The sequence below is a fragment of the Oenanthe melanoleuca genome, chromosome 12 (genome assembly GCF_029582105.1).
Source record: "Oenanthe melanoleuca isolate GR-GAL-2019-014 chromosome 12, OMel1.0, whole genome shotgun sequence".
NCBI classification, from domain to species: Eukaryota; Metazoa; Chordata; class Aves; order Passeriformes; family Muscicapidae; genus Oenanthe; species Oenanthe melanoleuca.
Window position 1 is genome coordinate 17,647,871 of NC_079346.1, and position 24,569 is coordinate 17,672,439.

General features: G+C 44.5%; 1 protein-coding gene across 3 annotated transcripts in view; it reads left to right on the forward strand.

The window, feature by feature from the left end:
- The window catches only part of ATG7 (autophagy related 7), a 77,083-nt gene extending 61,406 nt beyond the window's left edge, over positions 1 to 15,677 (forward strand). Inside the window, exons 19-20 of one of the 3 annotated variants that reach the window (XR_008841451.1) lie at positions 9,782 to 13,041; positions 13,083 to 15,677. Coding sequence is in view for 2 of the 3 variants with exons in the window: in XM_056501369.1 (XP_056357344.1) it covers positions 9,782 to 9,814 (33 nt within the window). In the remaining variant the exon portion in view is untranslated. Of the gene's footprint in view, positions 1 to 3,295; positions 3,489 to 9,781 lie in introns of those variants that run through there. The other 2 variants (XM_056501369.1, XM_056501370.1) reach the window with 2 other exon arrangements.
- The last annotated feature ends 8,892 nt before the right edge of the window (positions 15,678 to 24,569 follow it).

Here is a 24,569-nt window from a genome sequence, read left to right on the forward strand (position 1 = left end):
CATAACAGCTCTTATAAATATATTTTGTGCTAAAGTAGTAGCACTTGAAAGGTTAATGCAGGAGAGGGGGTCTGAAAATACAAAATTGACTTTTCTGAGCTCCCAGTGGGGATGTTTGGGTGGAATGCTGCTCCTGGGAAAACTGTGCTTTGTGTTACATGTCTTTTGTGGGGTTGTTTGGGTTGGGGTTTGGGTTTTTTTTTGAAGTCTCTGCATTACTCAACAGTTGAATGCAGCACTGACATTTTGCAAGAGTGTTCCATTGAGCCAGAAAAAGGAATATGAAGATTTGGTGTGTAATCAGACAGGCTGAGAATGAAGTGATTCCACGTGGAGCTGAAGTTGGGATGCAGCTCCCAGCATCCCTGGCAGTGTCCCAGGCCAGGCTGGACAGGGCTGGGAGCAGCCTGGGACAGTGGCAGGTGTCCCTCCATGGCAGGGCTGGCACTGGATGGGCTTTGAGGTCCCTCTCAACCAAAACCAGTCTGGGATTCTGTGATTCCAAAGTGTAATATGATTTTAAATGTTTATAGAAGAGTATAAATCAGGTTTTGAAAAGAAAAAAAATATATTTCTTTATATACATACAATTTTTTTTTTTTTTTACCTTTGAAGGTGTCACTCATGGTATATCCTATTCTCCAAGTGCTGCTGGAGCCTGCTCCTCCTGGCACCAGATGGAGCTGGGGTGGCAGTTCTGTGCTGGGTGCTCTGGGCTGTGTCCCTGCTGAATGCTGAAGGAGCCTGGGATCACCTGGCTTGTGCATCCTGCTGGGAATCCCAGCTGCAGAGGGGTGGCCCTGCAGTGTTTGACCACTTTCTGTTTGAATTGAAACTCTTCATTCTTCAAAATTATTCACAACAACCTCATAAGTGTGTTCCAGATCTTTCTTTGCAGGGGAGGAAGAGGTGAAGTGACAAAAATGAGATATTTAGGATAATGGAGATTTAGTGCCTTGAAGAAGTAAAGTTTGTTCTCATAGTACAGGAGATCTGTTGTTTGTTTAAAGATGAATTTTGTGGAAAATCCACTGAACATCCTAGTTCTGTATTCCCATTTTGAAGCCACACTCACTCTATTTGCTGCCTGCAATCAGATTTTTAAAGTGGCTTCTCACCCTGTCTCTCCCAGCTGGACTCACTCATTCCTTGTGATCCCTAAACTCACAGAATGGCAATCACAGAGCAGGCCAAAGGATCAGAGCCACCCCAGATGGGGAAAGGGAACAAGCTGGAACAGGGAATTGTGAGCCAGGACAAGCTGTGTGCCTTGTAAACAGCTGGAGCCTCTGCTGGAGCACATCTGGGACACCCCCAGGGGAGCTGCAGGGTGGGTTTCATTTGGGATTGCTGAACAATTTGCTGCTCTCTGAGACACCAGTTTGTTGGGGTGGTTATGGACTCCTCCAGCAGATTTGGGATGAAGTTCACCCTCCATCAGGAGCTTGGGAAATTCCTGGGAATGAAAATCCAGCAGCAGAGCATGGGGGCACCCACTTTGTTACAGCAGCTCCAGGCAAAAATTGGGAATTAAACAAGGAGATTTGATAGCTGGGACACAGTTACTTGCAGACAATCTGTTGACAAAATGTTGAAATTCTGTGGTCAGAAAATCAAAAGCAATTTAGAAAGGTCTTGCAGAATCCAGATCCCTGCAAGAGCCTCCAGGCCCAAAATCTCTGCACGGTCTCATCTTTCTTGTTTGTCTCAAAATTCTTGTTTGTTCAGTTGTTCCTGTATTAATTGAGATGCCATAGGAATAAACCTGACACTTGGACTCAAGTTTTCAGCTGGATCTGGGTTGGACATATGGTTTTAAATCAGTACAGAAGTTTTTTGAGTGAAGTTGAGGCTGCCTCTGTTGTTTATTGTTAATTTATTGTTAATTAATTTATTGTTAATTTATTGTTAATTTATTGCATGGGTCTAGCAAATGTTTCCAGAGCAAGGCAAGGTGCTTGCAGAGGTCTCTCTGCTGAGGCATCTTTGCTTTTTCAGGTTTTTCTGTCCATTTGAAACAAAACCAAACCAGAAACCTGATCTGTCTGTTCTATTTCTAGACCATCATTCCCTTACCTTTAATTACTAATTGTTTTCCCTCTTTTTTCTTTTATAGCAGCACTTGCAATTTTCTGGGTAATATTTATTTTGATAAACCTGATGAGAAAAGGATTAATCAGGGAGGAAACTGGCACATAAGAATTTAATACAAATGGATTTATCTTCCCTAAGTTTCTGAAGTAAATAACATGAAATAAATCTGATAACCCTCTGAGCATTTAGCACTGCAAACCATGTTCTTTTATTCCCTCAATTCAGATTTTCAGAAATTATTTTAGTTTCTAACTATATGGAGAGCATTCCTCCTGTAAAAGAGGAGAGAGGAGAAAGTTTTCCCTATCTCCTTGCTGCCTCCTCCACAATTTAGAAATGTTGTGTATACACCACATGTATCTCCATGGAAGCAGTGATGAGATTTGGGAGGTCACTGGATAAATCCAAGTTTTCATGAATTCATATTTTGATTGCATTTCAAGTTTTCTGTTACTTATGTGTTTCAGACAGTGCATGAGAGGAAGTCTGGTTATACTAAAGCTGTGCACACAGTTCACATGTAGGATGACATAACTGCATGTGGGACATGTGTTAATTTTTTCTGCCAAAAGTTATTTCCTGATAATGGGAATTGTGCTGAAAAGGATCCCTGTTGTTGGGGTTGGAATTATTTACAATAATGCATATTTTGCTTGTGTTTGCCAGCTACACTTTGTGAGGATGGAGTGGTTGATCAAACATCAAAGTGCTGAAACTTGACTCATATCTGAGTCAAGAGTTTTTATTGTTATGGGAATCTCTGTCTCAACTGAAAATGATCTGTGCTCTTCAATCAGTCACTGAGGCCTCAAGGATTTCTGTGATTTTTTTTTTCCCCTTGTAGAATTTGGTAGTTTTTTGAAAAGAAGAAGATTTTCCCAGTTGTCAGGGACAGTGTCCCTTGATGATCTGATGTGCAAAAGTCAATCCAAATCCCTTCTGCCACCCAAAATCTCTGATTCCATGGGGAGTGGTGGGATTGTTCCTCCCTGCCTGGCCAGGAAATGAGGATTAGGTGGTTTTTAGGTGAACAGAACTGTAGAATTCAGCATCTCTGAGCTGTTGGAAAGGCTGATGAGTGAGCTGGGTGTTGCTCTGCAGGGCTGTGAAGAAGCATTGTGAGGGTGATGATGATAAAAGAAAACATTGATGGATTTCTGGTAGCTGTGGGCTGATTTAACCAACATGATCCTTGTTTCAGATGATTTAATCTCACATTTGGATGTAAAGCCATTGGAGCAGGGTTCTTGGAGAGGCTGTGCAATCTCAGAAATGTTGAAAACCCAGCTGGACAAACCATTCTGATTGTGTGGTGGTTTTATGGACAGGAGCCTGAACACCCTGAGGTTGTTGGTCCTGCTCTGGGTGAAGGATGGACAGAATGATGTCCAGAGGTGTCTCTGGAGCTCAGGGATTCTGTGCCTCATGTTTAGAGCCCATCCTTTATAATCTCTTCATTATTTCTGGGTTGTTTCTTCCTGCAGTTCAGTGGTGGAGTTGATCTGCTGCTCATTTCTAACCACTAGCTACCAACTGTTTGTTGTGACCTGAAATCTCATTATTGACAGCAGTTCTGCATCACCTGGCAGGTAAAAAAGTGCAGAGGGTCAAGGCAAGGATGGATTTACAGCAAAACAAATACAGCCTGGCAGCTGGAGTGGCACAGACTCAGGTGTAGGAATGGTTTAATTATTCTGAAATCCCTTTATGTATCCAATCCACATTTCCTGTACAAGCCTTGAAAATAAATTTGCTTTTATATCTGTGTTAGCAGTTTTTTTGCAGGACTTACAAACGTGATGAATATAAACTTACATTGTCATTTTGAATGTAAAACCTGGGCACATCAAAGGGGGAATTCAAATATACAGTATTATATACTACAATGTTTTATTTTCATTTCAGTCAAAGGCTTTCTATCAGATTTAATCATTCCTATGACAGAATTTCCATTAATTGTGCCTTCCTTCAAGCACACATTCTCCTTGGATAGCTGCCTGTTGGTGGTAGGAAAATGAAAATCCCCCACAAAACAGAATAATGGCAATCACCAAACGTGCTTGGGGGTGTGTTTATTTATTTTCCACTTGTTTGCAGTTTTTTAGAGCCTGAAGAAAAGGCTGAGTAGTACAAAGTCTCCTTTAGAGACACTGCAACAGCTCCAGTGCTGTGCCCTGAAAAATCCCTTTTCACTCAGAGCACTTCCAGACAGGAGAGAAATTGGCTTTGTGTTTCCTGCTTCTGTGCTTTGGGACTTTTCTTCCCCTCATAAAACCAGGAACAATGGAAGGAAATCTGTCTGAGGCATTTTTATACCAGAAAAACCCTCGTGTGCATTTTGTGTTTGTTTCTCTTTTTTTTTTTTTTTTTTTTTTTTGTATTGTTTCATTAATTGTTAGTCATGACCAAAAAAAAAAGTCCTTTTTATGAATGTTTTCATGTCATTTTCTGATGAATACCTGGGAAAACTGCTCTGCCCCAGAAGGGACTAATTACTGCTTGGTGCTACTGTTTGTATATATGCTTGGAACTGGAGACACTAAAAAGATTTCCTAGCTAAAAGTTTATTTGTAAATAAGTATTTTCTGTGCTGCTTAATTGCTTTTTTCTGTTTTGTTCTTAAAAATAACTTTCAAAGTCCTTCAGATACCAGTTCTACAAGATACTGAGACTTTGTCTCTTCCAACTCAGTCCATTCTGTGCTTTTAGGTATTGTACATGTATTTCAAAAATGTTCATGCAAGAGGAGCTTGTAGAAGAGTTGCTGTTTGTTGAAATTAAAATGAGAATGCCCCATCACCCTGACCTTGCAAGCTGTGGGCTGAAAATACAGAATTTTGGAAAGGCTATAAGGGCAAAGCAAGCAGCAGTCAGAGCCACCAGCATTGGAAAAAACAAAAAAATAAAAGGTATGAGGTTGATGGACTTGATTTTATTGCAGGATAGTGAGGAGAAGGCTGTGGGGGCAGACACAGAAAAAGAGAATTTGTGGAGGTACAAGGGATGCCAGGGATTTGTCAGCCAAGCTGGGATAGGGCCACTGTATGCAAGGATCTGGAGAAGTTATCCACCCTTTTCTCCACCTGCTGCCTAAATAAAGCAGCTTGAAGAAAGAAATGCACTTTTTACAAGCCTTGGATTTGATTTTTATTTTAGGGTAATTTCCCTGTGTGTGTTTAAGTTTGGAATTTGTGTGTCAGCTGAGGGAAAAACTATCTGATAGTTAATTATTCAGATTATGGCCTGATTCTGGATATAGTTGAATGAGAGGAAGTTAGAAGGTATTTTGAAGAAAAGATTTGGGAGGAGGAGTGTAGGAGGAGGTCTTGCACTGGGAGCACAGGTGGATCCTGGTTGGAGTTCATTGTCCAGCTGCAGGCAGCCACAGGAGAAGCCATAACATGGGGAAATAATAAAGGCTGGGTGGGTGAACACCAGTTTTAGCTGTTGTGAAAGTTCAGCTTGCAGGTACCAGGTGTTGCTGTGCTAGGGAGGAAATGCAGAACTCTCAATTCCATTGCATTTATTGAATGTGCAATCTGGAGCTTGGGAAAATCAATCTGTGGGAATTTGTGGGTTTCCCCCCTTGTTGTTGCTATTATTTATTATTTCTATTTATTCTGAGCAAAGCCAAATCTCCCCTCAGTGCAGAGCACTGCTCCTCCTTGGTGTTCCCTTTTTTCCTGTGGGAAAGGGGCATGGGGGGAATTGTTGAATATGGAAAATGCTCAGAGTGTGCTTGGTTTGTGGACATGAGGGAAATGCTGCCAGTGCAGAGGGACAGCCATGAAAGGAGGGTGCTGCACTTTATAGTTATCCCCCTGAGTCTGTCTGCAAAGGCTGCAGGTTGGGACTTGCAGGCATTTCATGAATTTCAAGGTGCAGTTTCATTTTTGGTGCAGTTCCTGGCAGGTCCCACAGCTGCTCTGGCCAGGACGCTGCAGCACATGCAGCCACATAGCCACACACATGGGGATGTTCAGCCACATACCCACACTGCAAATATGGATTTAGGCTGCCCCAAATCCTGATCTATCTTCTCTGAGTTTGTAAAGCACAGAGCAAGAACATGATTTACCTCATATCTAGCAAAAAACCCACATTTTATTGCTGTAAAATAGCAAAAAGTTGCTTGAATGGGTTCTCTTTTCATTAAAAATCATAGGCTGAGATTTGATAATTGCTCTGTGAAGCTGTGTTCTCATGAGATCCTCAGCTGTGCTGTTTGATTGATGAGACATTTCATTTTCAGCCTTTAGAATTTTACTCTTTACTCCTCACCATATGTGAAGCATTTATAACCCACAAATCTGCATAAAAAAAAAATCTCCTCCAGGTCCTCCTGAGCACCATGTTTGGTCCATGTGTCTGTAAATTCATCTCAGTTGTGTGTAGAAAACAACATGTGTGGGGCTTGCTTGGTTCTTTGGCAGTTTGGAGGCAAAAAACTTCTCAGAATGCCCTCAAGGTGCATTTCTATTCTTGCAGCTTTATTTATAAGATAAACAGTGTGTATCTGTTTGAATCACAGATGTTAATTTGAAGATGCAAAGCCTGGCTAAGGAGCAGCAATTTTGGAGCTGTTCAGTTTGCAGGTACCAGGTGTTGCTGTGCCAGGGAGGAAATGCAGAATTCTCCATTCCATTGCATTTATTGATATTTATTTATTTATTGATATATTTAATATGCAGTCTGGAGCTGGGGAAAATCAATCTGTGGGAATTTTTGGTCTTTTCTCATCTCATTCTTCCTATTATTGATGAAAATTATAGTTGGACTTGCAGGAAAACAAGTGTGAGAATCCTTCTCTTCTCCTGAATAGCCATAATTTTCATGTGCAATTTAGGAAGCTCTCCAAAGCAGTTTGAATATAAAAGCAGGTATTTGAAGGAACAGGTGCACTGAGATGATGTGCCCAGGTCTGTGCAGGCTGGGGTGGGGCTGGCAGCTGCTTCATTCCCTTCCCATTTCTGACTCCTCCTGTCCTTGCCTGTAGCTGTGTTTGGGTTTGCCTCACCCAGGTGTGCAGCAGCACAGAGAGAGGTGAAAAAAATCCAAATTCACAGCTTGGTTTGGAAATCAGGCTCTTCTGACAGTCATTTCACAGGTTGTGTTTCTTGGCTTTCTGTATTTTATTTCCTCTCTTAAAAGGTTCACTCTTTTGAAGTGATCCCCAGAGTTTGTGTAGTCATCATCTATTCAAGTTTAAACATCTTTTTCTTTTTTAAAACATATATTGCTCTTAGTCAGGAGCCTGTGATAATTCAGCTGTCAGTATTTCTCACAACTTCCTTTGCACAATCCCATGGAGCTTGTTTTCTTGAAGGTGATTTGCAATTGTTAACTTCTGCATTGAATTTTTCCCTTTTGTTTTGGGTTTTCCTCTTCTCTCTACATCCACTTTGTTCAGGTACCACTACTTTGTTCTGTATAAACCTTTGTAAATTTGACACAAAATGCTGTGCTGGAATTTTGGAAGTGTCCAAGGCCAGGTTGGATTTGGGTTAGAGCAGTTTGGGATAGTGGAAGGTGTGGAACAAAATGAGCTTTAAGTCCATTTCAGCCCAGGCCATTCTGTGGTTTAATGGCTCTGACTGCTCTGAGATTGCATGAAGTGTAAACTCTGTACAATTCTCTGTTCTCTGGAGGGGAAACACTTTCCAAACACTTAAAAATCATCCTCCTCAATCCAGGATGTTTGAGTGCTGGTTAAATACCTGGGCACCTCATTTTCAGTGTTTCTGTGAATATTTTTTGTTAGAGCCTTCTAGAAAAGAGCTGTGCTTTAGAAAGGAGAAAATCTCCTTGTCAGGGCTGCAGTCTGTGGCCTTTGTTTTCAGGCTCTGAGTGGGGGGACTGTCTGAATTTGAGATTTCTGCTTTTCTCTGGCTTGAATCATACCCTAAACTCTATTTAAAGATTTTGTTTTTTGTATTTATTTTCCACATCCTTGACCCTGACTGGCGAGCTGGACATTTGTGTTTGCCTTGGCAAGCTCCGAGTGCTCATCTAGGGCAGGATGAAAACTCTTTTTTTTTTCCTTTTGTAAACAAACTGTTCCTTCAGTATTTTCCATAAGGATTTACACCACCATTTTGTGCTGCTTCTAGGAGTGGAGAAAACCTTGCCATTCAGAGTTTTCCTTTTACACTGCAGGGAAATGTTGGATTTTATGTGTTTCCCTAGGTTGGATTCAAAGAGCTTTTTTAAGAACATTTTTAAATTCCAGAAATAGTCCATTTTTTTTTCCTGTAAGGGTTTATTAAAGCTATAGGTCAATAGGCATTGTTGCCTGTCTAGAAAAGGGGTTATTTGTATTTTTTATTTGTCTACCCAGTGCAGTGAGAACAGTGCCCCATTGTCCCAGGCACTGTGTGCATGTAAAACACTGTTTTGTGCCCTGGAGAATTTACAGCCTAAATAACTGTTCATGCTCTGCTGAGAGGGCTTTGAGATATTTTAGTGGTCAGGATGTAAAATGAGAGAATAACTCAGCTGGCCACTCAGTGCCAGCACACAAGTTGTGTTTTGGAACAGAGGAACTGAATTTTATTTCCCCTGGGGCACAGAAATGCTGCTGCTCCTTTGGGCAGGTCGTGGCCAGTGAGGGATTTCTGGGGGCTGGGTGCTCTGGAAAAATGGCATTGTTGTGCTTCTCATCCAAACCACTTGTCATGTGTCATCTGCAGCACTCCACAAGTGCTGCAGGTAATTCAGGCAAGTGTGAAATGCTCCCATTGCTGTTTTGTGTATTATATGTATTATATTGTATATATAGTATTGTATGTATTTATGTATTTATGTATTATAAACTTGTTACTGATGTTAAACCCAGCTCAACCCATGTTAGTCCTGAGATTAAACCCTGCCAGGTGGAAAGAGGGTCTTGGCCATGAGCTAAGCTTCTAAAATATCAGAAAAAGTGTTTTAGGAGCATCCCCTGTTTCTCAGGAAGAAAAAGCTTAGAGGATCTATTGAGAATATGTTCTGCCCCCAGACAGCTCTGCAAATCCCTGGTCTGAATTTCTGCCACTCCACCTCAGTGTGTTCACAAGGACAACTCAATATTCTGTGAAAATAATCACTTTTTCCCACTCTGTAACCACTTACTGGCCAAGGGCAAGTCAGAAAGTAAAAGTACAATTATGTTACACTGCAGGGAAAAATGATGTAGTTTAATTCTTTGTTAAGCAGTAGAAAGGTACAAATTCCCATATAACTTCTTGTCCTTAAGCTGCTGTTTATGAGATCTAATATTTATGTGTAAAATGACCAATGAATTCTTCATGAATGTCTAGAAATTTTTCTGCAGTGTTTGTGTTTGGTAAAATAAGCTAGAAGTGAACCCAAAATGTCTGGGGGTTTGATCTGAGCCTCTCTGTAAATGATAGCAAAGAGCAAATAGCCAAATTTATTTATTATCTGTAAATGACAATAAATACCAAATAGCCAAAGTGACAAATGCTGAAAAGCAGATGTTAAAAATCCCCCCAAGATGACAAATAATTATTGGTGTGTAGGTTGTTAACAGAGCACTGAGTTTTCTGTAATGCTCCATTGGAGCTAGTCAACAGTTCATAAAATGCCATTAATTATTCCTTTCAAACAGCAATGTGAATTTTTAGGGGTGTTTTAAGAGCGTATTTCAACTCCACTAAAGCTAAATTTTTTTTTTTTTTCCTTGCAGATCTGGGACATGAGTGATGATGAAACAGTTTGAAATCAGGTGCTGAGGAGGAGGAGGATGCTCTGGAGTGCAGCCCTGCCTTTCATCTGTGCTTTGAGGAGTTAATGATTGCTCACCCCTCCTGACTGCTGCAAAGACAAACAAACAGAACCCACCTTTTGCCATGAATAACTTCACTTTCAAAGCAGTCCCTTATGGACAGAACTCACCATGTTTTCATTTTTATTGTGTAAATAACTGCAGCAATGTGCTTATGTTTAAACCTGGTCTCTCTTTTTCGGGTTGGGTATTTTTTCTTTTTCAATATCTAAATATGGCTTACATATAAAAAATGCTGCTTAAGTAAATTTGGGTGGTTTGTTTGGGCCAGGTTTTATTTTGCTTGTCAATAGCCATGTCCAAGCTGCATTTCTGAATGACTTTTTTCATCTCTCTCAGATTTGGGGGTACTTAGTTGGAATTTGTGAAGATTGAGCAATTTCTGCTCTTGGGAGTTAAATGTAATGCTTAAAGGTGGGCAGGAGTGGGTAAGGACCTGAACCTGCTGCCTCCACCACAGGAATTGTTTGCAAACAAGAATTTCAGGTGCAGTTGTTCTGGATGTGCCCATGGAATTGTTGTTCCCTGTAAAGATCTTTTTATGCTGTGGAAACAAAGTGATTGGACTGATTTTTGCCCAGGAAAGACCAGAACATTTATATCATGATTAGGCTCCCCTGAGGCTCAGAGAAGGCTCTGTTATATGGTAAAAAATTGCTGTAGGGGGTGGTGGGTCATTGATTCAGTCAAAACCTGCAGGGAAATGCTTCACTGAAATGAGAAATTTGTTCTCTGACTTTGCTGTTCTTGGGTGTGGTCGTGCAGAACCTTGCAGGTGTTCCAAAAGAGCAATTCTCTTTTTGGTTAATTTAATTTTTTCAAGTGGCTTCAGAGATTATGGCTGAGCACAAACAGGAGTTTGAGAATCCTTGAATTTAAAAAAATAGCTTGAGAAGAAAGGAGTTTGAAAATATCAAAGTGCTTTACTGCAAAATTGAAAGTGAATTTATTTGTCTTAACTTGGAATAGGTTTTAGAAGGAAATTTGAAATCCCTTTCATAGCTTTATATTGTGGGGTTTATGAGTTAACTCACTTAGAAAGAAATGCAAATCACTTTATCTGCCAAGCAGCCTCTATTTCCCAGTTATTTTATGAAAATTACTTGGTCAATCCAATTATTTTAGTTCCTTCCTTAACATAAGCCCTGAAGATTTTTTTATAGACAATTTCCCAGCTTCTCTCTCATCAGAAGAAGTTCAGTCAGGTCAAGGATATCTGCAACTCCCATCTTCTGATCAGAAAAGAAGATTTATTGAAACCTGCTGAGGTTTGCACCAAGTGTCTGAAATAGCCCTTATTGTCTAAAATAGCCATTATTTCTGTTTATTTATAATCATAGCCATTATATTTACATTATTTCCTACCTAGGGGAATGTCTAATTTAGGTAACTTCAGTGTAATATAAAAATATATATGAATGCAATATATTTTGGAAATCAGAGCTGGTAATCAGAGCAAATCATCTCTTGGTGGTCAGGCACTGAAGACTGAGACTGAAACCCTGAAATCTGCATTTTTAAGGCACTTAAAATGCACCCTGACTTTGCAGCCATGTTTTTAGCCATGCCATAGTCCAGCTGCAGCCATGGGTTGGTGCCAGGGGAGTTTAAAGGGAATAATCATCTTTTTTTATCTTTGGGAGCTGCTGACCCGTGGAGTGTGAGCAGCTCTGCAGTTTGGGGTTATCTAAGACTTGAAAGCTGCACATCTTTCTGAGCCTGGTAAACATTAATAATTGTTTTAAATACCTGCAGCTCAGCTTGGGAAGTGCAGGGGATCAGGAGGAGAAGGGCTCAGGGTTCAGGTTCATGTTTCCCTGTTTCCTTTCCTCTGCCATCCCGTGCCACCAGCTCTCCCAGGCTGGGCTCTGTCCTGCCCATGTGCTTCCCAGATGTGCCTGATGTGCAGAAACATTTCCTCTGCCTTGGAATAACTGCCCTTGGCTCACTAAAAAATCTTGTTTTCTTTCTCCTTGCAGACCAGGATTGTTCTTCTTTCACTTTTCCTGAATTTCTGGGCATTTACTGAGTGGGAAATCCCAAGAATCCATTCCAGTGAATGAGTGAATGTACATTCAAATACTAACAGCAGATAAAGACATTTCTTTGCTGCTTTGTGTGCACTTAGTGCAGGATTTCTGCACAGACCCCAGCTCCAGTGCTTGCTGTTTAATGGGACAAGCTAAACTTCCCCTTTCTCCATGGAGGAGCTGGGATTTTCCTGTTATTTGTGCCCCTCCACCATGGCACCAGCAAAGAGGAAAACACTGAATTTTCTCCATTGGTGCCAGTCAACAGTCCATAAATGCTATCTGTGATTCCTTTTAAACAGTAAATTTAATCAGTAAACAGTGAAAAGCCTGAACTTCCACTGGAGAGCCCAGCCAGGGCTTTTCAGGTGTGAACCAAATCTGGGAAAAGAGAATGAGCAGCCTAAGAGGACCCTGCTCATATTCCTAAATTATCTAATGGGAGTCTACTGGCATTTTATGGCAAGCTGCAGCTGTGCCACCCCCATGCCTCATCTGGGACATTTAATTCTGCTAGATCTCAGTGGAGAGCTGTGACACCACTTCTGTACTTGAGCATTAAAGAGCTGATGGAATGCCAGCTTCTGTTGTGATTTCACACTGCTGCCAGCTGTGTCACCCCTGCAGTGTGTGCTGCTGAGGTTTAGAATTTGTTATCTGGGCCCCATCCATCAGAGTGAGGAATTTGGGATTCTGTGGGAGTTTTCTTCCTTGGAGCCCTGGACTATGGGGAATGGATTTCCCTCAGGGACAGCTGGCACTGTCCTGGTGCCACCACAGCCCTTCCCAGAGTGGCTGCTCTGAGTCTGAGCCCTCAGCACTGGGATGTGTGAGGGAGAGAGGCACAAATCAGATCATGGAGGAGGATTTGTGATGGGCCAGGCAGGTTAAGAAGGAACCACCAAGTTCCATCCCCAGGAAGCTGAAGAGATTCTGCTTCAGTAGAAGGCAGCAGCACTGGAGGTATTTTGGCACAACAAAGGAAACTGCAGTGACTGTTCCAGACCTTAAAATCATGGAGTTAGAGCTTGGAAACATGTTTTCCCTTCCTTGTGTCCTCAGAGGAGCCCAGTGAGACAAACCAAAATTCCCATTTTGTCATCTTTGATGTTCCTATCTCGCTTCCTGCATGTCCTGCCCGTGGCAGGGGGTGGCACTAGATCATCTTAAAGGTCCTTTCCAGCCCCTTAACATTGCATGACTCAGATCTTGTTTGTTTGTTTGTTTGTATAAATTCTGGCTGCTCACCTTAAATAGATGCAACAGAAGTGTTTGCAAACTGAGTGACTGCCATCTGTAAGCACTTTATTTTCATTTTTCACTTGAGCTCTTGTAGAACACTCACTGAAATGGGTTTCATTTCTGAGCTTTGCCCTGTGGAATCATGAGACAACACTTGTTTCTCCTTCTTAGTGAACAAATTCTTCCTGTTAACTTGCATAGCTGGGGTTGGTGGTGGAATCAGATTTGGTTGGAAAAGACCCTTCAGGTGGTCAAGTGCAAGGATTGCCCCAGCTCAGCCTCTGCTCCATCCTCACTCTGCTCTGGGACTGTGCATGAAGAGCTCACCCCAACCCCCATTTCCCTTTCAGATTCTGCCTGTTTGTCCAGCCACACCATAAAACCAGTGAGATTCTGGGATGGGTTCTGGGTTTTTTGCAGGATTCTCAGTGAGGCCAGGGATGGATGAGGTCACTGCTGGTGATACTGCCTCTCACAGAATCCATGGGCTTATTTTTATACAGTTCCTCTTCAAAGTGTAACCAAATTTTAAGAGTTCCAGGCGAGTCCCAGCTCTGTTCTTGTGGGAATAGGAAGGATTGCTCACATTCTAGCAGCAGAAAATCCATTTCAGGCTGGCACAGAGCCAGCCTGTGCTCCCTCCACGTGCTCCAGGCCACTCTGGGTGTCCCTGCTCAGGGATTGCTGCTCTGGGGCTTTGCATCCAGGAAAAGAGAGCAGGAGCAGCTCTGGGCTGGGATTTTACTGCCACATTTTGAATTTCTTTTTGAAATAACAGTGCAAGGCTTTCCTTAGAAACAAATAAGCATTTCTACTCCAAAGAGAGCCATTAAGGAAATATTTGCAACATGGGAAATTTTAGCTGACTTCATAAGAAACAGAGTCTGGAAGATGTCTCCAGCCTGTTGCCACTTGGCTCCATTAATTCCTTTTTTCCTTTCTTTTTGTTCCATGTTAAGTGCAGCTGATGTGCTCAGGATGGATCTTTCCTTGCAGAGGCTGTTGGGCACCTTTGCCCCTGCAGAGCACCTGGATGAGCTGTTTTAAAAGGCACAACTACCACACTAGGGGGACTTTGCTCTGTGCCAGGCTGTAAATTCCTGACCCATGAAATAAATCCCTGCCTACCTGCCCCATTTCCAGCTCTCCCACCCTTGCAGCTGCCTGGGCCTTCTCAGAGCCTAAGAACACCACACAGGTCATGCTTGAGGTTTGAAATTCATCTGACCTGCCCCCTCTGCTGCCTCTTCAGCTTTCCAGCATAATCATTTCTGGAAAGTTCATTTTCTTACCTGTGCAATGCTTGGCAGGTTTGGAAGTAAAAAACCCTAACAGCTTATTGACTTTTTTTTTTCTCTCAGTTTACTCTTATTGGTCACCTATCAAGAATCTCTCTGAGCTTTATTCTCAGTTATCCTGGGTCAAAACTTGTTTTGTTGCCATGCTGAAGGCTCAATAACCAAACTGCAGCCCCCTTTTTTCTTGGGGCCAGCACTGACACCCAGCAATCCTCACCCTTCCACCAGTCCAGCTTGGAAGGAATCCCTGCAGTGAGTCACCTGAGGATTATTTTAACCAGGCTGAAGCTCCTCCCAGGAGGGTTCCCAGCACTGAGCTGGAGTGGCAGGGATGTGCTTTAAGCACCTTCAGGAATTCCAGTCCTAGGGCAGCAGTTTTTTCACCTCATTTCCCAGTGCAGATGATCTCACCCAGGATGGGGATGCAGATGTCTGCTCCATCCATATGTAAGTTCAGGCTCTAATTGCAGCCTCACTAATTAGATTATCAGCCTGTTGTGACTTAACCACAGCACTTTGTCAAATGCAGTGCAATTATTTAGGATGGATTTTCAGAACCCACCAGGTATTTGTCAAAATTTGACCAGCACAGGTTCTCTCTGCTTAATCAGGCCATTGGAGCTCCTTGGGCTCAGGGAGAAAAAGGGCAACAGGAGTTGTAAAAACAGCCTGGGCTGTGTTTCCTGGCTGGCAGGGAGCACACACTCCTTCCATCCATCCCCTGCAGCTCTCTAAATGGTGTTTCCTCCTGCTCTGGGCATGGGTGTTTGTGCAGCACATTGATAGGAAGCACAATGGGCTTTGTCTCTGCACTGAAGGTCACATGCACACGTGCCTCTCATTTGAAATGCAAAAAATGTCAAATTGCTTCTCAACAAAATTCTGTAGTGAGCTAACAGGAAAGGACAGGAGCAACTGTACAGTGCTGGGCTGCTCCAAATCTAAAGCCAAATCAAATCCAAATCAATGAGTTTTCAAATATTACTCCTTGTAATTTCCCTCCTCTCCCAGCCAGTTCCTTTCTGTTCCTACATTCCTTGGCTGGGGGTTGCTGCTTCAGTAGCCTGAGCATGCAAAAATCCAGGCTCATGTGTAACTTCAGTCCTTGGCACTGGGACACTTGACTTGCAGGATCTCAGCAGAGTGATTCACTGCTTGATTTGTTAGTGAAATACTGTTCTGGACTCTGGAAATTGGACAGGGGAGGCATTAAACTGGACAGCTGTAGATTCTTGCCTTAATTTCTCTTTTGGTCTAATAGTCTTGTGATGGTCTTCACTCACCTCTCAGAAGCTGCATTGATGCATCCTGAAGGGAAGGGAAGGGAAGGGAAGGGAAGGGAAGGGAAGGGAAGGGAAGGGAAGGGAAGGGAAGGGAAGGGAAGGGAAGGGAAGGGAAGGGAAGGGAAGGGAAGGGAAGGGAAGGGAAGGGAAGGGAAGGGAAGGGAAGGGAAGGGAAGGGAAGGGAAGGGAAGGGAAGGGAAGGGAAGGGAAGGGAAGGGAAGGGAAGGGAAGGGAAGGGAAGGGAAGGGAAGGGAAGGGAAGGGAAGCATTTGGACCCTGGGTTTTGATGTCCCTTCTTTTCTTTCCCTTCTCTCCCACATCCCCAGTGAGGGCTCAGTGACACCCACGTTCATTTCCAGGGACAGACTTCCCTCAGATTAGCAGGGAGGGATTCTGTAAAGCAGCACGGTTTTCCTGGAGGTTTCTGCTTTGTCTGTGAGTGTCTTTATTTCCATTCCCTGCTTCCAAGGCTGACTTTTATCCAGTAATTCTGTAGGTGTTGCCACTTCCTCAGGAACCTGTGACTCAGGCACGTTTAAACGCTGTGACATCACCAGCAGCTCCCCTTGGAATTGCTGCTTTCCTAAAGAAGGCTCCTGCCTTTGCTTTTAATAACATCCCAGCCCTGCTGTGAGGTTTTCTGTGTGTGAGGGGGAGGGGTGAGGGTTCCATTCCTTAAGGCAGCCCTGCCATTCTGAGGATCCATGGTTTAGCCATGAAATCACCAGTTCTAAACTGGGAGATCCATGTTGATACTCCAGCTGGGTATGAATGAAATTGTAGCCAGGCCTTTGGAGAGGTGCTGGTGTAAGTCAGGCTTCATTCACTCCTGTCTGGAGGGGGGAGAAGGTCTGAGCACTGTTTTGCTGTTATTTTGGAAGCAATGCAAACAGAAGGTGTCTCCTCAGCTGCTGGGCAGTGAGGGGCTGCAGGGAGGCTCAGAGCTCCCTTCCCCAGGCAGCAGTGAGTGCCTGCCTGGCTGAGGGGCAGCTCTGGGCAGCCAGAGGTGGCACAGGAAGGGACACAGCTGCCAGTGGCTCCTGCCTGGCCAGCAGCCCTGGGAGCTGCTGCCAGGAATTCTGGCCATGGCAGGAATGTGTGTGGCCAGGGATCAGGGGTCCTGGGCAGCTCCCTGTGCTGGCTGCTGTGCAGAGCACAGGTCCCTGTGCTTGGGGTGCAGCAGGTCTGGGCTGAGCACAGCTCCTGCACAGCCTCTCTGCAGGGCTCTCACTGAGCAGGCACAGCCTGGGGACATTTACAGCAAAGCTCCAGGGGAAGTGGGGTCAGTGGCTGCTCCAGGGAATGGCCTTTCTTCCAGTCATGTCAAAATCTGGCACTACTAAAGTTATTTTTCAGATGACACGTCAGACCAAAGTTCTAAAAAAAAAAAAAAAAAAAAAAAAAAAAAGTTCCCTATCTCTTCTGTATCTCTTTTTACTTTTTCTGATCATTTTCTTTCTTTAATTCCTCTCACCTTCCTAAAGTTGCTGTTGACTTTCCCTTGGGTCCTTTATTTTCTAAATGACTTTTAACAAAAAGCTCTCACTCAAGTCCCACCCAGTGGATCCATCCCATTGATGTATCCCAGTGATTTATCATTTTTGGCACCTGAGATGCAGGTGGTGTGAATGTGATAACATCACAATTATTAAGTTACACAAAGGCAATTTTCCTCTAATTAAAACATTTGCTGTCTCTTTTTGATGTCTCTTGCATGCATTTAGCCACTATCTGTGATTTTTCCTTGGGGAAGTTGACTGAGCTGTAAATTCTGCCCCATGAACTCAGGTTAGTTCAGTAACACTAGCAGCTTAAGCCAGGCTTTTTTTAGGCCTGATTTGCAAGGAAGGGCTGGAGCAGGTCACTGGTTCATGGCCAGCTCTGCCCTGTGGCTGGACAGACTCTGGTTTCATTTCCAGCCATGACAGGATCTGTTCATTTCTTTTCCTGTGGGTGGTATTTGGAAATGTCATTAAGAGATTCAGGGAGATAACTTCGAGATAGCAATTCCTAAAAGTCCTCTGGGAGCAGAGAATACAGAATACCTGTGGATGTGAGCTCCTGAATGGGGCTGAAATGTCCCCGGGGTGCCAGGAGGGGCTGACCCTGAGGACTGGGGACGTGCAGCACAACATGTCTCAGGAATGACCAAAGCCCTCAAAGGCTTCTGAGTTGTTCTGTAGTTGTAGGTGATCCCAGAAATGGTCTAGGCCAAGGTGTTCTGTCCAGCTCTCAGTCTGGAGTTTGCTGTCATTCATCTCTGGGGTTTTTAAAGCTCTGCTTGCTGTCACTGGAGGTGGGTGGGGCAGAACTCCCCGGGCTCTGAGTGTCACAAGACACAAGACCAGCCTCAGAGCAGAGCTGGGCAGAGAATCAATGGAGCAGCTTCTCCAGGGGCTGCAGCTCTGCTCCCTGACACTGGCAGTGCCTGGCAGCTGAGTTTGGCAACTGCTCCAGGGTGGATACTGGAATTCATTTCCTCTGGGTTTGGATCCCCAGCTTGGGATGCTCTTAGATGTGTCCTGAACTGGGTTTCAAAGTTCTGAGAGAAGTCTGATGTCAGATGTAAAGACAATCTTACACTAAGCATGTGTTTTTAAAAGTTATGTGTGTACAAGAGGATTAAATAAATCTGTCCTTGACTTTTAACTGGCTCTTCCTTGCAGGTGTGTTGTGGGCAATGTCCAGGATGGGCTTTGTGTCACAAATCAGCTGAAATAGAGAGGAGTCACCAAAGAGCTTTGGTGTTCTTGTGGAAAACAAACAACAGGAAAGGGAATGTTACTGAAATGCTCCTTTTTAAAAGGAGTTTCTGGTTTTGAGGCTCCTGGTGTTTGTTACCCACCTCAGAGCCAGGAGCTTGGCTTTGTCTCACAGTCAGTGACCCAAAGGGATTCAGATCCACTCTCAGCTGGAACTGGGGCTAGAAGAGCCCAGCCCAGGCTGAGAGGGGCAGGAAATGTTGGCTGTGCCCTCCCAGGCTGCACTGACAGGAACCAAAGCTTTAAATTCATTTGGAGTGCCCTGACTTTGGTAATGGAACAGAATTAAGAAGCAAGTAAGAATTAGACTTGGGATTTTTTTAATGTTCTTAATTAACAAGCACTTATTAATTCTGATCATATATTATAAATACACTCCAGAGGAGAGGAAAAAAGGGGGTTTTGTTCCCTTCCTGAGTGAACTACAGAGCAGTGTTCATGAACTCAGTACCAAGTGTAAATAAGTTGCCATGACCTGTAATTTGTTGGGCTCTGCAGTGGTGTTAGTGATATTTTTGTGTTTCACAAACCTTTCCCAGTGTTGTCATTGGCTCTTTTCCCCAGTTAAACTTTTCATTAAAAAAAAAAAAAAAAATACAAAACTTCCATTATGAGAGAACAAACGATCTGAAAACTCCTTTACAGCCCCAGATCTCTGGTGTAGTGAAGCTCCAGCAATTCTTTTGTCCCACCACGTTCATGTTTTCCTTCCCTCCCTTGTTCCACTTCTAGATGGGAGATATGAAGGGGCAGAAGAGGAGGAACCTGGAGGAGAGCCAGGGAAAACAGCTGGATGGAGCAGCTTGGGAGCTTTCCCAGCTCAGGTGCTGACACTGGTCTGAGGAGCTCCAGCTCATCTCCCTGGCTGCTGACATCCCTTCTTCTGCCCAGGTTTGGTTCTGGGGAGTTCTCCTGAGGCTCAGCATCAATGTTTTACTTTTGGGGGGCTCCCACACTGTTGTGGGTTTCCAGACCTGTGGAACTGCAGGGAATGGTGGCTGTAAGGATTCAAAGGGTCACCCAGCCAGCTTGCACCTTCCCTGGGGCAGAAATGAGGGGATGCTCCTGTCACCCAGCTCCTCTGCTGCTCTGAATTTGGTTCTGAATTTGTACCTGCAGAGCAATTAAAGCAACAGATTTGCAGCCTCCCAGCCAGAGCTCAGTAAATCAGCCCAGAGCTGGGAGGTTCCTGTGTGATCCTCAGGAACAGTCCCTGGCTCCCCACACCCTCCTGTGTGGGACTCCCTGCAGTTTGGGTTTGAGGTTGGGGTGGAGCTGATTCCCACCCTGGGGATGCAGAGCTCAGCACTGGAGGTTTCCTGGGGGGAGAATCTTTGCTTTTCACCAGTCTGGGTAAATTGCAGCTTTCTCAACTCTCAAAATGTTGCTGCTCTCCCAGCGCTGAGGTTTTGTTGTTTTGTGTTCCTGCAATTCCCAAGGATCTGTTTTCTTTTTTCTTTAATTTCAAAACGAACCCATCTGTTTTGTGGCCCTGTCAAAAAGACTTGAAAATGTGAAGCTGAATGCCTCAAGAACAGAATGAATTCCAAATGTCATTATTTAGAATAACCTGACTTTCATTTCACTCCTGAACAATTTGAGTAAAATATTTTCTGAGTGTTGGGAGTGCATAAGTTGTGAGACATCTTTTAGAATGGATCACCTCAGTTATAACCCAAATAAGTGATGGCAAGAAAGCTTTCCAGGCACTGCAGCACTTTGATGTTGTTCTGTTTGCTGTCCCTGGGTGTCTGTGCAGGGCAGTGGAGGTTTGTGCAGGAATATAAAAGCAATGCTCTTGTATCTGTTCTTTAGCATTAGAAAGGCAGAAAAGCAATTTTTGAATGGCTGGGGAGTTGTGTAAAGTCTCCAAAGTCCAGAGTGGTGTGTGAGCTCTGGAGCTGTGCTGGGAAAATGGGAAAATCCATGTCATTTGTTTTGGGGATGTGTCCCAGGACAGGATGGAGAGATGGGATCTGTCATGGGGCACTGTTAAAAGGAACAAACTTCATCTAACCAGAGAGTATTTCCTGCCTTCCCTGCTTTGTCTTTCCTGATCTCTGATGGGTGGATCTGTATTGAGTTTCATCCTCAGCCTTTGCCCAGGCATTTTTCACATTTCCTGTGAGAATTGGTGGGACCAAAACTGCATCCAGAGCTCAGCTGCCACAGGGCAGAGCAGGAGCAGAGTCCCACACTCCTCTTTCCTGCATTTCCAGGCAGAAATTGTTTATTTGCTGGATTAATCACTCAGAGGTACAGACATGTCAGCAAAGTCATGATTTGATTTAGTGCTGCTGATTTTGCATCATCCTGAAAGGTCAGAGCTTGACTCACAGGCTGCATTTGTAAGCCTGGCAGCAACCAAAGCATTATTTTCTGTTGTGAGAAAATCTTTAAAACAAGCCCTGGGATTCTTCTAAATGGTGCCTTTGCAATTCTTGGTTTTTTCTTCATTTCCACGTTGGAGTTAATGACATTAATTACATTCCCCAGACCAGGGAGCTGGAGGCTGAATTAGCTTCAGGGGAGGGGAGCAAAACAAAGAACTCTGAAATAGAACAATTTATGCAACATCTTTAAAGCTGAAGTGCATTTTGCCTTCAGGTGGTTGATGATTCTGGGCCCTGTTCTCAGCCAGTCACATCTTTATCACAACAAAGAAAATGTCTGGAGTGCTCTTAGATGTTTTTTTCCTCTGGGCACTTTCCTGATGTATCCTTGGGGTTTTCTCACAGCCAAAGGTGAATTTGGACCTATGTGTGACTGAGTTCTGGGGGAAAAATGAGAATATTGCTCACATTTAAGAACTAGGTCTGCTGGTCATTGCTGTGACTTTATGAAAGGGACTTGCAGGTTAATAAATGACTCCCTTTAATCCTGATTTTCCAATTCCTGAGGGAAGGAGGGACTTACAAGTGGCAGAAGGTTGCTGTTAAGGTGAAAACCTTCCCAGCAGAGGGTGATTTTGTTTAGCAGCTCTGATTTGGGGTGTGTGTCCTGAGCAGGTGTGTCTGTGTCAGGGCATGGAGCAGCCAGGACAGGGCCAGGAGGAGTAAAAATTGCATCAGCTTCACTGCAGGTATGTCAGGGAAATGAGGAGAAAAGCCTTTGTTCCCTGTGGTGCTGCTTGAACTCACACTTTCCTCTGGGGAAGTTGATAAGCTGAGAATTCTGTAGGATTTTCTTAGCAGGAGCCCAAGAACTCATTCCTTGGAAGGAAAAAGGAAAAGGAAAAGCCCTTGCTTTGATCCTTAAGTATTGTTAGTTCTTTCCACTATTTTCATCTCTACTTCCCCCCTCCAAAAAAAAATTAAAAAAGGTATGTGAATATTGCAGTGAGAGCAAAGGTTTAGGCTTAGCCTGAGAAATTTTATTTTTTAAATGTGTTGAATAATTTTTTCCTCTGAAAGGAAAAAAACTGTCTTTTTAAACTACCTAGAACTCTCTAACCTCAGTGGTATATTGTTTACATTTTAACACACAAGGCAGATGTCATTAACACAGCTCGACCCACAGCATTTCACTATTTTCAGGAAGCAGATCAGAGCTTTGTGTTTGCTGGGTTAAAAAAGGTAACCTGGATTCCCCAGGCTGGCTGAGGCTCCCAGAAGGGCTCTGTGTGCAGAGTGTTTCCCCAAACTGAGTAAACAGTTTGAAGATAAGCAGCTTTTGACTATGAAATGTAGCAGGCACTTGGCTGGCACAGCCTCGTGCTGACAGATGCCTTTGTCTCTTTGTGATGGAGAGAAGACAGATGTTCTCCCTGGCATTTAAGAAAGTTGCTGCTTAGCAAAATAAAATGTAAAATTAGACTGAACAGTGCAGCAGTGAGCAGTGGAACGGGCTGGGCTGAGAGCAAGAAAGGATTGGAAGGGTCTCATGTGACTGCAGTGAAATGTGCTCTTGTGGAAGTCACAACTGCTTTGTCATTATGGGAAATTAGCCTGTGGAAAAAGAAATTCTGTTTTTTCCAGCTCTGTGTGAATATCCATGTAGAACTAATCCCATGCCAACCATTCCCAGCAGAGAGGAATGTCCCTGGCTATGGGTGCCCAATTAGCAATTTGCAGCTCTAAACCCTGAGCCTGCCCCTTGTCAGCTGAACTGGGCTCCTGAGAAAGGGAAAGAGAATTTCCTACTTGTGTTCCTCAGGGCTGGGGGCTGCTGCTGGATGGGGATGGAGCCTCCAGCAGGGCACTGCCCACAGGGAGCTCCCTGTGCTGGGAGTGCTCTGATGGTTGGCACTGGGCCCACTGTGTCTAACTGCAGCTTAAAAATACAAAACTAAATCATCTTGGCTGTCTTACACCCAAGGAAGCACCTGAGGTAGCTGTTGCAGAGAGGGGCAGAATGTTCCCATTTAAAAAGAGGTTAAAAAAACCCATTAAATGGATATAATTTCTATCAAGAGCTCCTCAGGGATACAACATGCTTTATCATGCCTTGTAATCCAGCTGTGGAATCCCTGTGTGCTAAGGGAACACAGCTGGGGCTGTGTCCATGCCAGGGGACATGCAGCAGGAGGATGCAGAAGGTTTAGATCTCAAGGAGGATCTGAAGAGAGTGTGGGCACCCCCCTGGGCCCAGCCTAAGTGTGCCCCAAATAGCACTGGCAGTGCCTTTCTGGGCCTGGGTGTTGTGTTCAGAACGTGAGCCTGTGGCAGTGTCTGCACACTGGAGAAGTCTCCATTCCCAGGGATCAGCCTGAGTGCCCCAGCCAGGCTGCTGAGCTCCCCCAGCCCAGCTGGGCACCTCAGGGCTCACTGTGCTCACTGTGCTCACTGTGCTCACTGTGCTCACTCACTGTGCTCACTGTGCTCACTGTGCTCACTGTGCTCACTGTGCTCACTCACTGTGCTCACTGTGCTCACTGTGCTCACTGTGCTCACTGTGCTCACTCACTGTGCTCACTGTGCTCACTGTGCTCACTGTGCTCTCTGTGCTCACTGTGCTCACTGTGCTCACTCACTGTGCTCACTGTGCTCACTGTGCTCACTCACTGTGCTCACTGTGCTCACTGTGCTCACTGTGCTCACTGTGCTCACTCACTGTGCTCACTGTGCTCACTGTGCTCACTCACTGTGCTCACTGTGCTCACTGTGCTCACTGTGCTCACTCACTGTGCTCACTCACTGTGCTCACTGTGCTCACTGTGCTCACTGTGCTCACTGCTCACTGTGCTCACTGTGCTCACTGTGCTCACTGTGCTCACTGTGCTCACTGTGCTCACTCACTGTGCTCACTGTGCTCACTGTGCTCACTGTGCTCACTGTGCTCACTGTGCTCACTGTGCTCACTCACTGTGCTCACTGTGCTCACTGTGCTCACTGTGCTCACTGTGCTCACTGTGCTCACTCACTGTGCTCACTGTGCTCACTGTGCTCACTCACTGTGCTCACTCACTGTGCTCACTGTGCTCACTGTGCTCACTCACTGTGCTCACTCACTGTGCTCACTGTGCTCACTGTGCTCACTGTGCTCACTCACTGTGCTCACTGTGCTCACTGTGCTCACTGTGCTCACTGTGCTCACTCACTGTGCTCACTGTGCTCACTGTGCTCACTCACTGTGCTCACTGTGCTCACTGTGCTCACTCACTGTGCTCACTGTGCTCACTGTGCTCACTGTGCTCACTGTGCTCACTGTGCTCACTGTGCTCACTCACTGTGCTCACTGTGCTCACTGTGCTCACTGTGCTCACTCACTGTGCTCACTGTGCTCACTCACTGTGCTCACTGTGCTCACTCACTGTGCTCACTGTGCTCACTGTGCTCACTGTGCTCACTGTGCTCACTCACTGTGCTCACTGTGCTCACTGTGCTCACTGTGCTCACTGTGCTCACTGTGCTCACTCACTGTGCTCACTGTGCTCACTGTGCTCACTGTGCTCACTGTGCTCACTCACTGTGCTCACTGGGCTCACTGTGCTCACTGTGCTCACTCACTGTGCTCACTCACTGTGCTCACTGTGCTCACTGTGCTCACTGTGCTCACTCACTGTGCTCACTGTGCTCACTCACTCACTGTGCTCACTGTGCTCACTGTGCTCACTGTGCTCACTCACTGTGCTC